The sequence below is a fragment of the Eptatretus burgeri genome, chromosome 1 (genome assembly GCF_056783735.1).
Source record: "Eptatretus burgeri isolate ZD-2024b chromosome 1, Ebu_testis_v1, whole genome shotgun sequence".
NCBI classification, from domain to species: Eukaryota; Metazoa; Chordata; class Myxini; order Myxiniformes; family Myxinidae; genus Eptatretus; species Eptatretus burgeri.
In genome coordinates, this window is record NC_140961.1 from 49,004,762 (window position 1) to 49,017,855 (window position 13,094).

General features: G+C 42.2%; 2 protein-coding genes and 1 long non-coding RNA gene across 9 annotated transcripts in view; 1 reads left to right on the top strand and 2 right to left on the bottom strand.

Moving 5' to 3' along the window:
* Positions 1-7,425, bottom strand: part of LOC147034440 (serine/threonine-protein kinase MARK2-like) — a 61,110-nt gene extending 53,685 nt beyond the window's left edge. For 2 of the 3 annotated variants that reach the window (XM_085883413.1, XM_085883397.1), the window contains exons 1-3: positions 7,288-7,425; positions 6,469-6,560; positions 5,738-6,116 (exon numbers count right to left, since the gene is read on the bottom strand). In XM_085883413.1, the coding sequence (XP_085739539.1) occupies positions 5,738-5,794 (57 nt within the window). In that variant the 5' untranslated portion in view covers positions 5,795-6,116; positions 6,469-6,560; positions 7,288-7,425. The remainder of the gene's footprint in view (positions 1-5,737; positions 6,117-6,468; positions 6,561-7,287) is intronic. The other variant, XM_085883405.1, reaches the window with a different exon arrangement.
* The window catches only part of LOC147034443 (uncharacterized), a 36,383-nt gene extending 23,432 nt beyond the window's left edge, over positions 1-12,951 (top strand). The window contains exons 2-3 of the long non-coding RNA XR_015058745.1: positions 6,498-6,637; positions 12,484-12,951. This is a non-coding gene — a long non-coding RNA (uncharacterized LOC147034443). The remainder of the gene's footprint in view (positions 1-6,497; positions 6,638-12,483) is intronic.
* The window catches only part of LOC147034441 (serine/threonine-protein kinase MARK1-like), a 79,984-nt gene that overhangs the window by 50,812 nt on the left and 16,078 nt on the right, over positions 1-13,094 (bottom strand). For 3 of the 5 annotated variants that reach the window (XM_085883468.1, XM_085883447.1, XM_085883459.1), the window contains 6 exons: positions 12,945-13,018; positions 12,747-12,803; positions 10,564-10,800; positions 9,903-10,022; positions 9,603-9,720; positions 7,770-9,526 (listed from right to left, as the gene is read on the bottom strand). In XM_085883468.1, the coding sequence (XP_085739594.1) occupies positions 9,168-9,526; positions 9,603-9,720; positions 9,903-10,022; positions 10,564-10,800; positions 12,747-12,803; positions 12,945-13,018 (965 nt within the window). In that variant the 3' untranslated portion in view covers positions 7,770-9,167. Of the gene's footprint in view, positions 1-7,287; positions 7,375-7,769; positions 9,527-9,602; positions 9,721-9,902; positions 10,023-10,563; positions 10,801-12,746; positions 12,804-12,944; positions 13,019-13,094 lie in introns of those variants that run through there. The other 2 variants (XM_085883474.1, XR_015058734.1) reach the window with 2 other exon arrangements.

Here is a 13,094-nt window from a genome sequence, read left to right on the forward strand (position 1 = left end):
AGAGAGAGAGAGAGAGAGAGAGAGAGAGAGAGAGAGAGAGAGAGAGAGAGAGAGAGAGAGTTGTGAGGAACAGACATGAAAATGAGGTGTGTGTGTGTGTGTGTGTGTGTGTGTGTGTGTGTGTGTGTGTGTGTGTGTGTGTGTGTGTGTGTGTGTGCATGTGAGAGAGAATTGTGAGGAACAGAAATGAAAATGAGGTGTGTGTGTGTGTGTGTGTGTGTGTGTGTGTGTGTGTGTGTGTGTGTGTGTGTGTGTGTGTGTGTGTGTGTGTGTGTGTGTATGTGTGAGTGAGAGAATTGTGACCTCATAAACTTCTCACCTGAAAAGCCTACATCTAACTTAATGTACTTTGATGTTAATAACTTGTATGGCTGGGTAATGTCTGAATCTCAACCCTATGCTTATCTTTAATGGGTGTAAGAATACGAGTACAAATCTATCTTCGATGATATAATCTCCACAATTCAAGAATATTTAGATAAACGGGATTATGGGTATTATTTTGAAGTGTATTTAAACTATCCCAGAAAACTTCATAACAAACAAAAAGACCTTCCTCATGGAGCTGTAAAAGAGATCCCCAATCAAAAGCTATTCAGTGGTTATCAACGACATTTCTTTAGTTCTTAAAATGAGTTGAAATATATCCCTAAAACTAAATTATGAACAACATTGTTTGATAAAGAGAAGTATGTTTTACATCAAAGAAATCCAAAGCAATTTCTCGAAGTACACTTTATTGAAGACTACAAGTTAAAAAGGTACATGGGGCACTAAAGTTTCATCAGTCATTGGTTATGTAAATATATTGATTATAATACGAGGATGAGAACAAAGACTAATAATGATTTTGAGAAGCATTTTTACAAGTTGATGAATAATTCGGTATTTGGAAAAACAGTGGAAAATAAAAGGACGAGACAAAATGTAAGATTCGCTTCAACTGGAAAGAAGGTGGAGAAGTTGATAAATAAACTAAGCTTTAAAGGAGTATAAATATTGACAGATAATTTTTGTGCTGTTCATTTGAATAAAGACAGTATAAAGATGGATAAACCGATTTATGTGGGAACATAAGGTTTAGATCTTTCAAAGTATTTAATGTATGATTGCATTTATAATAATCTAAAGAAAAGATATGGTGTGAATATGATATTGCTATATATGGATATGGAGAGCTTCATACAAGAGATAACTTCAGATGATGTTTTTAAGGATATGGGAGAAGATGAAGAAATTTATGATACAAGTAATTATGGTCCTAATAACCCACTCCTTTCAAATAAGAATAAAAAGGTTATTGGTAATTTTAAAAGATGAATTCGGTGATAAGATTCCAATTGAATTTGTCGGTGTTAGATCAAAGGCAAATGCTTCTCAATACTTAAAGAGCAGGTTGCGGATCACCAAACATGTTCTCAAAATTTATCAATATGATTATATGCGCATTAAATAGTTCGATGCAAACTATTGTGGTTGCCTAACTATTGGGAAAATTAATTAAATTTAACTCCGAAGTTGTTATTTCTCGTGGCTGTTGAAAAAAACAGCCGCGTGCCATATATGGATGGTGACGTCACGTTCACCAAAACAAAGCGGACGCTCACTCACTCATTGAAGAAGTGTCCAGTTCAGCGGGCCGTTCTTTTGCTTTTTTTGAGCTTGCAACTGTCTATATTATCCTTTTTTATTTTGAATTATTGTAGAACAAAGTTATTTGGATATTTGTACATCATTCTTCGTACGTGTGTCGTCATGTTTTGCGAAAATGGCTGGAAAACGGGTAATCGCTCCCACCGATTCCCAAAGGAATGAAACATTCGCCGGCAGTGGATAAGATTTGTACAAACAAAACGGGCGAATTTTCTCCAATAGAAAACGGGTAAAGAGGACTCTTTGGATAGACTTGTCATTTGTGGTGACAATTTCACAGCCGAGGATTACGAAGGCATAAACACATCTGATCACCACTCTGTGAATATGAGTTGTTGGTTGGCAAGTTCTCCAGATACTGCTCTGTCACAGAATCAATTGTTGAGTTTAAGTGAGAAAAACCTTGAAATATATTCTTCAAGAGTACATGGAAAAACACATAAATAAACTTTCTGAAAAACACAAGTATGAAAAAATTTCTCAACAAATCAACTTATTGTTGATTAATTTACTTATTTAACAGCATCAGCAAATTGGGCTATTTCATTTCAATTGTAAAAAATTGATCAATTTTCCACTTTTTTTTTTTCTAAATTTGGGAGAATATCTCCCAATGAGGCTAAACATGTTTTGGTATTTCTATTCCACAATAGTCTCTTGAAAGTTGGGGTTTGTTCTAACTGTTCACTTTCGCTGGGGTCAAGCTCAGCTGTCAGAAAGACTTCAACGCCAAAGCTACGGTGTATAATATATTTGGGTCCATTATTGATTCATTCTATTTCTGACTCTTGAGTGACTGCAGTCCAGAATAAACGTTGAGAATCGCTTAACATTTACTCTTGAGAACCCTCCAGAATCAACGTTTAGAACCCCTTAATATTTACACTTCAGAACCCCTTCGAATTAACGTTACGAACCCCTTAACATTTACTCTTCGGAACCTCTGAAAATCAACGTTTAGAACCCCTTCACATTTACTCTTGAGAACCCTCCAGAATCAACGTTTAGAAACCCTTAACATTTTCTCTTGGGAACCTCTTAAAATCAACGTTAAGAACCCCTTAACATTTACTCTTGAGAACCCTCCAGAATCAACGTTTAGAAACCCTTAACATTTTCTCTTGCGAACCCTCTGAAATCGCTGTTTAGAACCCCTTAACAATGACTCTTGAGAACCCTCTAGAATCAACGTTTAGAACCCCTTAACATTTACTCTTGAAAACCCTCTCGAATCAACGTTTAGAACCCCTTAACATTTACTTTTGAAAACCCTCTGAAATCGCTGTTTAGAACCCCTGAACATTTACTCTTGAGAACCCTCTAGAATCAACGTTAAGAACCCCACAACATTTACTCTTGAAAACCCTCTCGAATCAACGTTTAGAACCCCTTAACATTTACTTTTGAAAACCCTCTGGAATCTCTGTTTAGAACCCCACATCATTTACTCTTGAGAACCCTCTGGAATCATCGTTTAGAACCCCACAACATTTACTCTTCAGAACACTTTCTTAAAACAGCACGTTTACTGTGGAGGTTATTTACGTTTACTCTTATTTTTGACTATTTTCTCTGAAACTGGTGATTGGTTTCTATGAATTCGGTTTTTATTTATTTGTGAGCAGCTTGTGACTGTGGCTATCTCATTTTCTTGGGGCACGGCTGTGCCGCCGATGCAGTGCCCCCCCCAAACTTCACCCCCACCCCCTGTTACCAAGAAGCTGGTACTCATTTTGCCAACCTCAGAAGGATGACAAGCTGAGTCAACCCACCTTGTGTTAATTCAATGAAACAGGGGCTCAAACTCAAGACCCTAAGATCTTAAGACAGCCATCTTAACCATTAAGCCAACACCAGGCTTTGTGAATTGTGAAGACTGTGATAGCATGATAGGGGAGCAGAAAGTGTTACATCGTCCACTGTTTCAACGTGGGAATGCTCATGTGCTTTCATGAGTGGAAAGAAGGTGAGAGTGAAGGTGGGGAGCTTTGGAAGGGGGAGGTTGAGGACGTTCGGTGGGGGAAGGGCTGGAGGATTGAGTGAGGGGAGGGGATCGATGCTTCAGGGCGAGGAGTGGAAGGGTGAGGACTTGGGGTTGGGTGATGGGAGTAGATTTGGGAGGGGGAGACTGAGGGTTTTTATCTCTCCCACCGAAGGTGAAGGAGGTTATGTTTTCACCTTTAACTGTGTTTCTTTGTTGCAAAATCGAAGATTTCTGAAGTATATTGATCAGTCGATTTTGTTGTTCTGTTTATCAATCACCTGCAGGTCACAATTTTAAGCCGATCTTCATGAAACTTCAGCACATGGTAGAGTTTGACAAAAGCAAGAAGCCCATTGTTTGAGGTCAAAAGGTCAACATAGGCCAAAGGCAACAACTTTTAGCAAATTTCTAAAATCCTCAATTTTTCATCATGATGGATGAGAAATTTGAACAGGATTTTCATCTCAGCTTAATGAATTCAACCACCAATGATTGTTCAAGTCAAATTTGTTTTTTGGATTTGGCAAGTATCGTGCTGTGAACGACCTCCATTTCTTGTTTGTTTGTTTGTTTGTTTGTTTGTGTGTTTGTGTGAAGGATATCTCCAAAAGTTGTGATGGATTTGGATGAAACTTGGTGGACAGGTTGGATGTGTGATAAGGGTGAACTGATGAGATTTTGGGAAAGCTCCAGATCCGGTGACTGCAATTTTTTAAGTGATTCTTCATCATTGAGAGACGAAACCAATAACGATAGATAGCACGACATTTCAAAAACGTATTGGGCCCAATATGTTCTACTGGATCAGGCATTGCATGGCGGAAGTATGTGCTTCTGGAAGAAGTCCTTACTTTCAAGCTTCAAGGTCTCACTATCTGTCATGATCTTTCCTGAGAAATCCACATTTCCAACCTGGCCTCCAAAGCCAGCCACCGACTGGGAATCCTCCATCGTGAATAGTCCTTCCTCGGCCCACCTGAGCTCCTGACCACAAACAAAACTTTCGTCTGCAGCCTGATGGAGTGCTGCTCTCCCCTCTGGGCTGATGCTACTGCCTCCCACCTTTCTCAGCTTCATGCTGTGGAAACCAAGGCATTTCAGATCATTGGCATCTCCTGCGATGAGGCTGAGTCTTTGGGTCTCTCACTCTCTCACCGCAGGCAGGTCGGTGGTCTTTCTGTCTTCTCCCGTCTCCTCTCCAGTCTCACCCCGTCTGCTCTGTCTGCGATATGTCCTCCCTCACCCCCCCCATATTTCCGCAGGGCGCTCAAGGTCCGCGAACAACCCCCTTCTGGTAAATCTACCAAAATCACGAGTCACTACTCACCTTGACTCTCTCATTCCTCTTTTTCCCACGTTTGGAATAAACTCCCTCACTCTGTTCAATCCCATTCTTTCCGCCAGGCCTTCAAAACAGCTGTTCACCACCACCTCTTATCGTCCCCCATCCAAATCCTCGATCTTTTCTACCAACGTTAATCCACCCCAAACCCACCTCCTTCAAATTCCCTGCATTCCTTCCTGAAAGTCCCTGTAATGTCCACCTTGTCTTCCCCATGTTACCCACCCCATCCCTCTTCCTTCCACATATCTCCTAATGTCTCTTTTCCCCACTGTTTTGTCCTTCCCACTCCCACCCCTCTTGTGACATGCCCACCCCCCCCTCTTGCTTTGCGTTGTGTGTTCGCTCTCATACGAGCCTCGACAAGGTATACAAAAAAATATAAAAAATCCACGTCGATGAACATGGACCATGCTCGGGCCTTCCATTTTAATAACTCTACCTTACATCACACACAACACAGACCCCCTCCCCCTTGGTATGAGACTCCAGACAAGATCAACCCAAGAGGTAGGCTTTGTCACTTAAAAATTCACATGCTGAAGATATTACCCACGAGCAAATACCACCTGTAAAGAGAGGGGGCAGAGAGATGGGGGGCAAGAGGTGGGGAGAGGGATGGAGAGGGAGAGAGAGACAGAGAGGGTTTGGGGCCAGAGAGGGTAGGGAAGGGGATGGAGGGGTGGGGGCGGGAGAGGAGTGTGCAGAAGGAAAGAGAGAGAGACAAGTGGGAGACAGGAAATAAGACCAAGGCTTACCTTGCCGTGTTTAACCCCCTGGGGATCTTTGACTGGTCGAGGGTTAAACATGACCATCACCGCCGCGCCTCAACACAAAGTGCCATTTCCTGTGTGTTTTGTATTTTACGGCGATGGCCCCACTTCACACAGGGGCGACAAAGGTTTCATCGGCTTGAACTGTGTCCTCGGGAACCAGATAGTATGGACAACCGATTGAAGTACAGCACTGACTGTGAGATTGGAGGTCCGGGAGGGCAGAATGCAGTCATTGTTGCTGTTTCCTTCTGGTCTTGCTTTCTGCTGTTGAGGCAAGGCTGCCCTGGATGCAGCTTTCGCAAATTGTTTTTGGGCAAGTACGCTTCTTGTACATTTCCTTCTTTTTGTGGGAGCCATCTTCCTACAAAATAGAGGGAGACGGGTGGGGGGGGGAGGGGTGCGAGGGAGAGAGGGAGAGAGTGACAGAGGCATTGGCAGAGAGAAAATGTTGTGCGTTATGAACGAGAAATACACACACACACACACACACACACACACACACACACACACACACACACACACACACACACACACACACACACACACACACACACACACACACACACACACACACACACACACAGACACACACACCCTTTTGACCTTGAATGTGACCAAATTCAGAGAAAGAGGAATGGGTGTTCGCCCATTCCTCTTTGATTGTCTCAACTCTTTTTTTCACACCATTGATTTGTGCATATGCATCCACATACCTCTTAATATCCTCCTCATGTTTCTCCAGGTTGTCACACCACCTCTCCAGCTCACCACACATCTCTGCAGCCGCCAGTGTCCCGTGCCGTGTCTGTAAGTCCCATTAACATCAGACCTTCTTGCTTCAACACGCATGTTCAAGCTTACATGATCGAGCAGTGTCTGTAGGTGAGTGAGAGTGAGTGAGTCTATAAATACTTAATTCATTATGGCTTGAACTAAACACACGATTTTGATGACACTTGACCACAACCTTCATCACCGATGACCACAACCGATGAAAAGGCCTGAGATAACCGGTGCATAACTGCTTGTTGAGGCATGGGTTTCAACCGCTCCATTCATCAGCTTCATTGTGTCCGATGATATCCTCACCAACTTCTCTTTAAACTCAAACTTATAATGTCAAATGTAAACTTATAATGTAAACTTATAATGTCAAACATTATAAGATCGCTCATACACAAAAACATTTTGATGGATGTAATTCATGTTGATCAGGGGACAATGTATGATGTCAAAGAACTATGTTTCTGAAGGCACCATTCCACACATGTACAAAAAAGTGTCAGGGCAAAAAGACTGGTACCCATTCAAATAAAAATGAGGATCATGTGTGCATCATATGATTGAAGCTTTTTTATTCCGTGAGGGATAAAGTCTTGAAGATATAAAGTGAACGTCTGAATTTGGGGTTTTCAATTTGTTGTGAACAAAATTGTCATTTGTGGATAAAGTGAATCTTGAACCGGACGAGATCATTACAAAAGAGCTGGTGCCATGCACTGTTACACAAGATGTCCTTTTGTGTCACTTACCTCACTGTTCATGTCATTTCAGATCTGAGAATGGTCGCATAGTTCTGTGGATGATTGGGTTCATGTTCTTCTTTTTGGGGATTTTCTCTGCAAGGTGTGAAAACAGGTTACACGTGCACTGAATCGTATAAACTACCTTTGTGTACTTTTTCTCATTCATATACATTTACTTGTGTCAAACGGCACCCGAGTCGGACCGAACAAACCAATCAGCGCTTGTGATCAGTGAGAATCGTGAAATGATGATGTCCTGGGAGGTCTCTGTTCCATCTCCTGAAAGCCACCCACATGTGGAAATTGCAGCCAACAAAAGCATGCACATATAATGGAGATAACACACACACACACACACACACACACACACACACACACACACACACACACACACACACACACACACACACACACACACACACACACACACACACACACACACACACACACACACACACACACACACACACACACACACACACCTCCTGGAATAGTGACCATCATCCCCTGTGCCACACCAGCACTTGCTGATCAACAGAAGGTGCCTCTGCCATATCTACTCTACTCATTACCAGGTTATAAGATCTTTAAGTTGCAGATGGCAGGATAGATCTCAAAATAAAATAAAAATTACCCCCGTGTGGTGGTGACGGTCATCTCTGAGATGTTTTTTTTACGATCATAATCGATGAACCGTTGCCAGATATCTCCTAAAATGACAGACGAGATAGGTTTTGAAAATGGCCACTTTCACAAATTTCATGACCTTGACCCTGACTTCGAATCTGGGAAAAATATGTCGTTGGGCATCACTCATCGACCTCAACCCACATACCAAATTTCATCAAGATCGGAAGTAAAAAGTTTTATTTGTACCGGGAGGTTTTTTCCACCATCTTCCAGGTTACGTGGCAGCCAAACGGGACGGATATTCAAAAATCTGTCCGGTTAGATACACGATAATAATTTTTACTATTATAATCAATAAACAGTTGCTGAATATCATGTAGAATGGCAGACGAGATAGGTTTTGAAAATGGCGATTTTTATAACTTACGTGACCTCGTGACCTTGACCCTGACCTTGAACCCGGAGAGAAGTTATATCGTTGTGCAACACTCATCGACCTCTACCCACATACTTAGTTTCATCAAGATCGGAAAGAAAAATTGTTGACGGACGGACGGACATCTGGTCCGGCTTCATTGGGTCATCTCGGTAGAGATGACCTAAAAAGGCGTCCTGACTTGGTTGCTGTCTGTAGGAACCCCTCCTCGCCCTAAAAACAAAACAAAACAGCTGCTACACTACGAACCACAGCATCAGTCAACCTTCATAGCTTTAGATACGAGAAGTTCCAAACCTGCAACAAATAGTTCCAAACCCTCTGCTGTTTCCAAAAAAAAAAAAAATCATCTATTTCTGCTCCTCGAACCATTCCTCCCCATGTACTCCTTGATAATCACCTATTTCATGTGTTTCTCTCTGGTGTGCTTCCAAATCTGATTTACACACAACTCCCTTCTTAAACTCCCAAGGAACCAAAATGATTTCAGAAAAAAAATGACAATGGCTTCAGCACGATGCATTGTCACTACAAACGAAGGCAAAACGAATATGATGCAAACTAAGATGAGCACAGAAAGGGAGCATCCCCACCATTTAGTTACAATTCCCATGATTGCCAAGAGAAGAGAGTGAAAGTATAAAATGTGCTTCACATGCAGGTTCCACGATAAAGCCCACGGCCGTTTCAAAGGGGACGTTCAGTCGCTTGTCTGCATCTGCAACCATTCACTTGTGGATATGATCGTGCTCTTCGTACAGGGTAGGCCATTGTTTGCTCATACAGATACCCTTTCCAAATTCCAGTTTGCTGCCGTACACTAACTGCTAAGAGTTTGATTTGTTTGCATCTCGTCTGCCATTCGGAGGGATGGGTATACAGGTGATGAAAAAGATGCACCACTCAGTTTATAAAGTACAACCGCGTGGATAACCATACGGGACCTTTTGCACAATCGCAAAGCAACAAACACATGATATCTACCAGGAAACGACCAATCACCTGGCAAGCATCCAAAATTCATCACCTGTCTTTTCATGTTCTTGTCAGTACTCTGCTCTCCACTCGAACTTTCATCATTTTCCCGTTTTCGCTTTTCTTTCCGACTGTTCTCTGTCATTTCAATTTTGAGACCATTGCTTGGAACGCTGACTTGCCCACTTCTCTTTGGTGATTGCTCTGTTGTGAGGTTCACAAGAATTAGCTGATGTTTTAAACAGCGGAATGACAGCCAAGACAGAGCATCAATCGGTACCTTTGTATTTACGAAGACGTTTGCTTGGTGTTTCATCTACATCCACACTTAAAAAGTCATGTGAACGTTTCCTCGGCCCATGAGTCTCCTTGTTCATCCATGGATGCTCCAAGATCTCCTGCAAAGCAAAATAATTAGGTTTATCCAGATCCGTAAAATTGCATGATCACCTTTCGACTCCATCTCATTTGATGATCAAGAACCACTTACTCCACAAAAAGTGAACTTTTGCAGTCCTGGTTGAACCATCGTTCATTAAAATCAAACATACAAAGCAGAAGCAGCCAAATGATCACACACCTTCATTGAAATCCTCTTGGTTGGATCCATGCAGAGCATGGCTTTCAAAAGCGCAGTGCACTGGTGTCCAACAGAAGTGGGAGGATCATATTCGTAGGGATAATTGAATGATGCCAGTTCCTGTAAAGAGATCGATCTGTTAATTCACCAATTCATTAACCGCTGTCCAAATCCACAGTTGGTGGAGCAATTAAGGTTAATTCACACACGAACCCACAGGATGCCAGTCCATGGCATATATCTTTGCTCTATCCTCGAAATGCTGAGCGTCCAACGAGGAATCAACATGTACAATTTTTAGTGTTTGCTATGAAACGACCAGGTTCACAATTTGTCTCTCCACCTTGCAGACCCTGAGTGGATGATCCAATTTTTACATTTTACATTCTAAATTTATACCAAGGATAAAACAACATGCAGTGAACAAATTGTACAATGCTGCTGCTTTCTCCATTGCAATGGTGACGTGCTCCCGTAAAATCATCGTTTCTTCACAGTTACTGTTCTTTCATTGTAACGATTTTACTTACTTGGGCTGATGTTAAATCTGATGAGGATACTCGTAACTATGAATGACCATGACAGAGACATTCCCTTTGATCATCATGATGAAGATCATCGCGATGATTCGGACCATTGTGAGGAGGGAGAGAACACTCACCTCCATGATCTGCCACTGGAATGGGAAAGATCCCTGCATTACAGCATGCATGAGAATCCCAAGAGCCCACACGTCGACCGCAGGACCATTGTAGCCATCGTCTCTGTACATCTCCGGAGCCATATATTCAGGTGTTCCACATCTTTCAAACAGGAGTGTGCCAGGTGTAAACACACGTGATAGCCCGAAGTCGGTGACCTTAAGGGTACCGAGGTCATCGTACATGATGTTCTCGAGCTGGTGGGAGGGGAAAGCAGACGAAGATAAGATCAAAGTGTGGAAGATATAAAGTTTGTATTTTCAGAAAGGAATCTTTTATACCTGCTTCACTCAACTCGTATCACCATTCCTTTACAAAGCGCACTCTTTATTTTCTCTTTATCACATGAAATGTAATCACAAAAAAAAGTCATATCACCTGAACTGTAAATAAACACACCACAAGATCACATGGTTTGAGGACATTGAGTGAGACAAATACAACACTGAATGTTTTAACAAGAGTTACTTATTGCATGTACATTATCAACTCAAAACACAAAAATGTCTGACAGGGGAAAACTGATATCTCCACGTATGAGATCAATTGGACCATCATGCCTGTGGCATATCAATCCCCCCCCCCCCCACCACTGTAACATAATCAAGCAATGCATGAGCCCAACTTGGGGAAGTGGCGGGGGGGAGGGGAGGCCATGCAATTAAGTGAAGGTTATGTTAATACAGACAACATGTTGATGCTTTACAACACCCACAACCCACAACAGCAAAATATGATAGATTTTACATCATCTCTGACACCAAATCTGAACCTCTGCTCGTTCTCATGGGTATTGATGTTTGGAAATGGAGGTCGACACCAGTGTCACTGTTTCCCTTGTCAGCTGAGCTGCTTTCACCAACCTGTGCAGTGAACCTGACCGATCTGAACTGCACCAGGTGTCCTTTCCGCTCTCGACCGACACGGCTGAGCAGATCAAACCATGTAGAACTTGTGATATTACCTTCTCTTATGGCAATCTTTATAGGTCTTGCCCTTAATGGGATGCAAGACGATCGCAATGCCACTGTCTGTGAATCTGTGTGTGTGTGTGTGTGTGTGTGTGTGTGTGTGTGTGTGTGTGTGTGTGTGTGTGTGTGTGTGTGTGTGTGTGTGTGTGTGTGTGTGTGTGTGTGTGTGTGTGTGTGTGTGTGTGTGTGTGTGTGTGTGTGTGTGTGTGCGCGCGTGCGCGCGCACGTTTCCGCATCTCTATATTTTCACTTTGAAAATGTTTTTCTCTGCAACCGCCTGTCTGATCGATGCAAAACTTCAAACATCGGGGAGAGACTCCGAGTGGAGAATATTGTTGCTGCGAACTCTGACGTCATAGGTCACATGGTATGGCAGCCCCATTGGATTAAGGGAAAAAAAAACTCCACATCATTTTCTTCGAAAGCACTCAAGGAAAAAAAAACTTGAAACTTAGCATATGTTCTCAACTCCCCATGGGGCACATTGGATGATGACGATGACGTCATCAGTGAAGTGGAATTCCAGCAATAATTGAATAAATTGAAATCCTTATCCAAAAATGGTTTTCTCTGAAACGACTTGTCCAATCGATGTGAAACTTTAAACATGGGAGAGACTCCCCATGGAGAATATTTTATTGCTAACTATGATGTCATAGGTCACACGGTATGGCAGCCATGTTAGGTAAAAGGAATAAATTTGGACAATTTTCTCCAAAACTGCTCAACAAAGAAAATTGAAACTTGACATATGTCATCTCCCCATGCGATATGCAGGGTGTGGTGGAAAATAACTCAATTTACACAAGTTGGATCAGCATACCAAGGGAGAATGTTTAATTTCATAGATACGGAGGAAGAACATTGAATGCTTGACTTGCGTTGTTTTGTGTGTTTTGTGGAATAAAGTGTTTTACAGTGGCCGGATTGCAAATCCTGGCACCGACCTCCGAGAAAGGTCCCCAACTGGAAGAGGATGTCCACAGACACAGTTGGGCACCAGATATGGATGGCCGTTGGCTTACAAAGATCTCTGAAGGGTGAGTCACACTGTCATATCAATACCATTCACACATCCACATACAATGACAGAAACCTCTCCAAATCCTGGTCTTTAACTGATATCCTTCTCCGACTGCATGATCATCATGTTTTGTGTGGATTCATTTTACCTTTATGTCTCCGTGTGTAACGTTCCTGCTGTGCATGACGCTGAATGCAGAAGCCGCCTGGAAAGAAAGGACTGACTTAATGGGTGGTTACACAAATAGGAGTTTCCAAAAAAATCTTATTTTTTTTAAATATCCCGTTTTTAAACCACACGATAAACATCACAAATAACGAATTCCATCAACATCGGCTCAGCTCACCTGACGAATTAGGGGTCGCGCCTGCTCCTCAGTCATGAGTGTACCTTTACCATTCATATAATGAAGCAGATCACCTGTGCAGATAATCAAACAGATACCATGAGTGATTGAAACCTTTCAGTGAAATCTACACATTCGCCAACAATCACC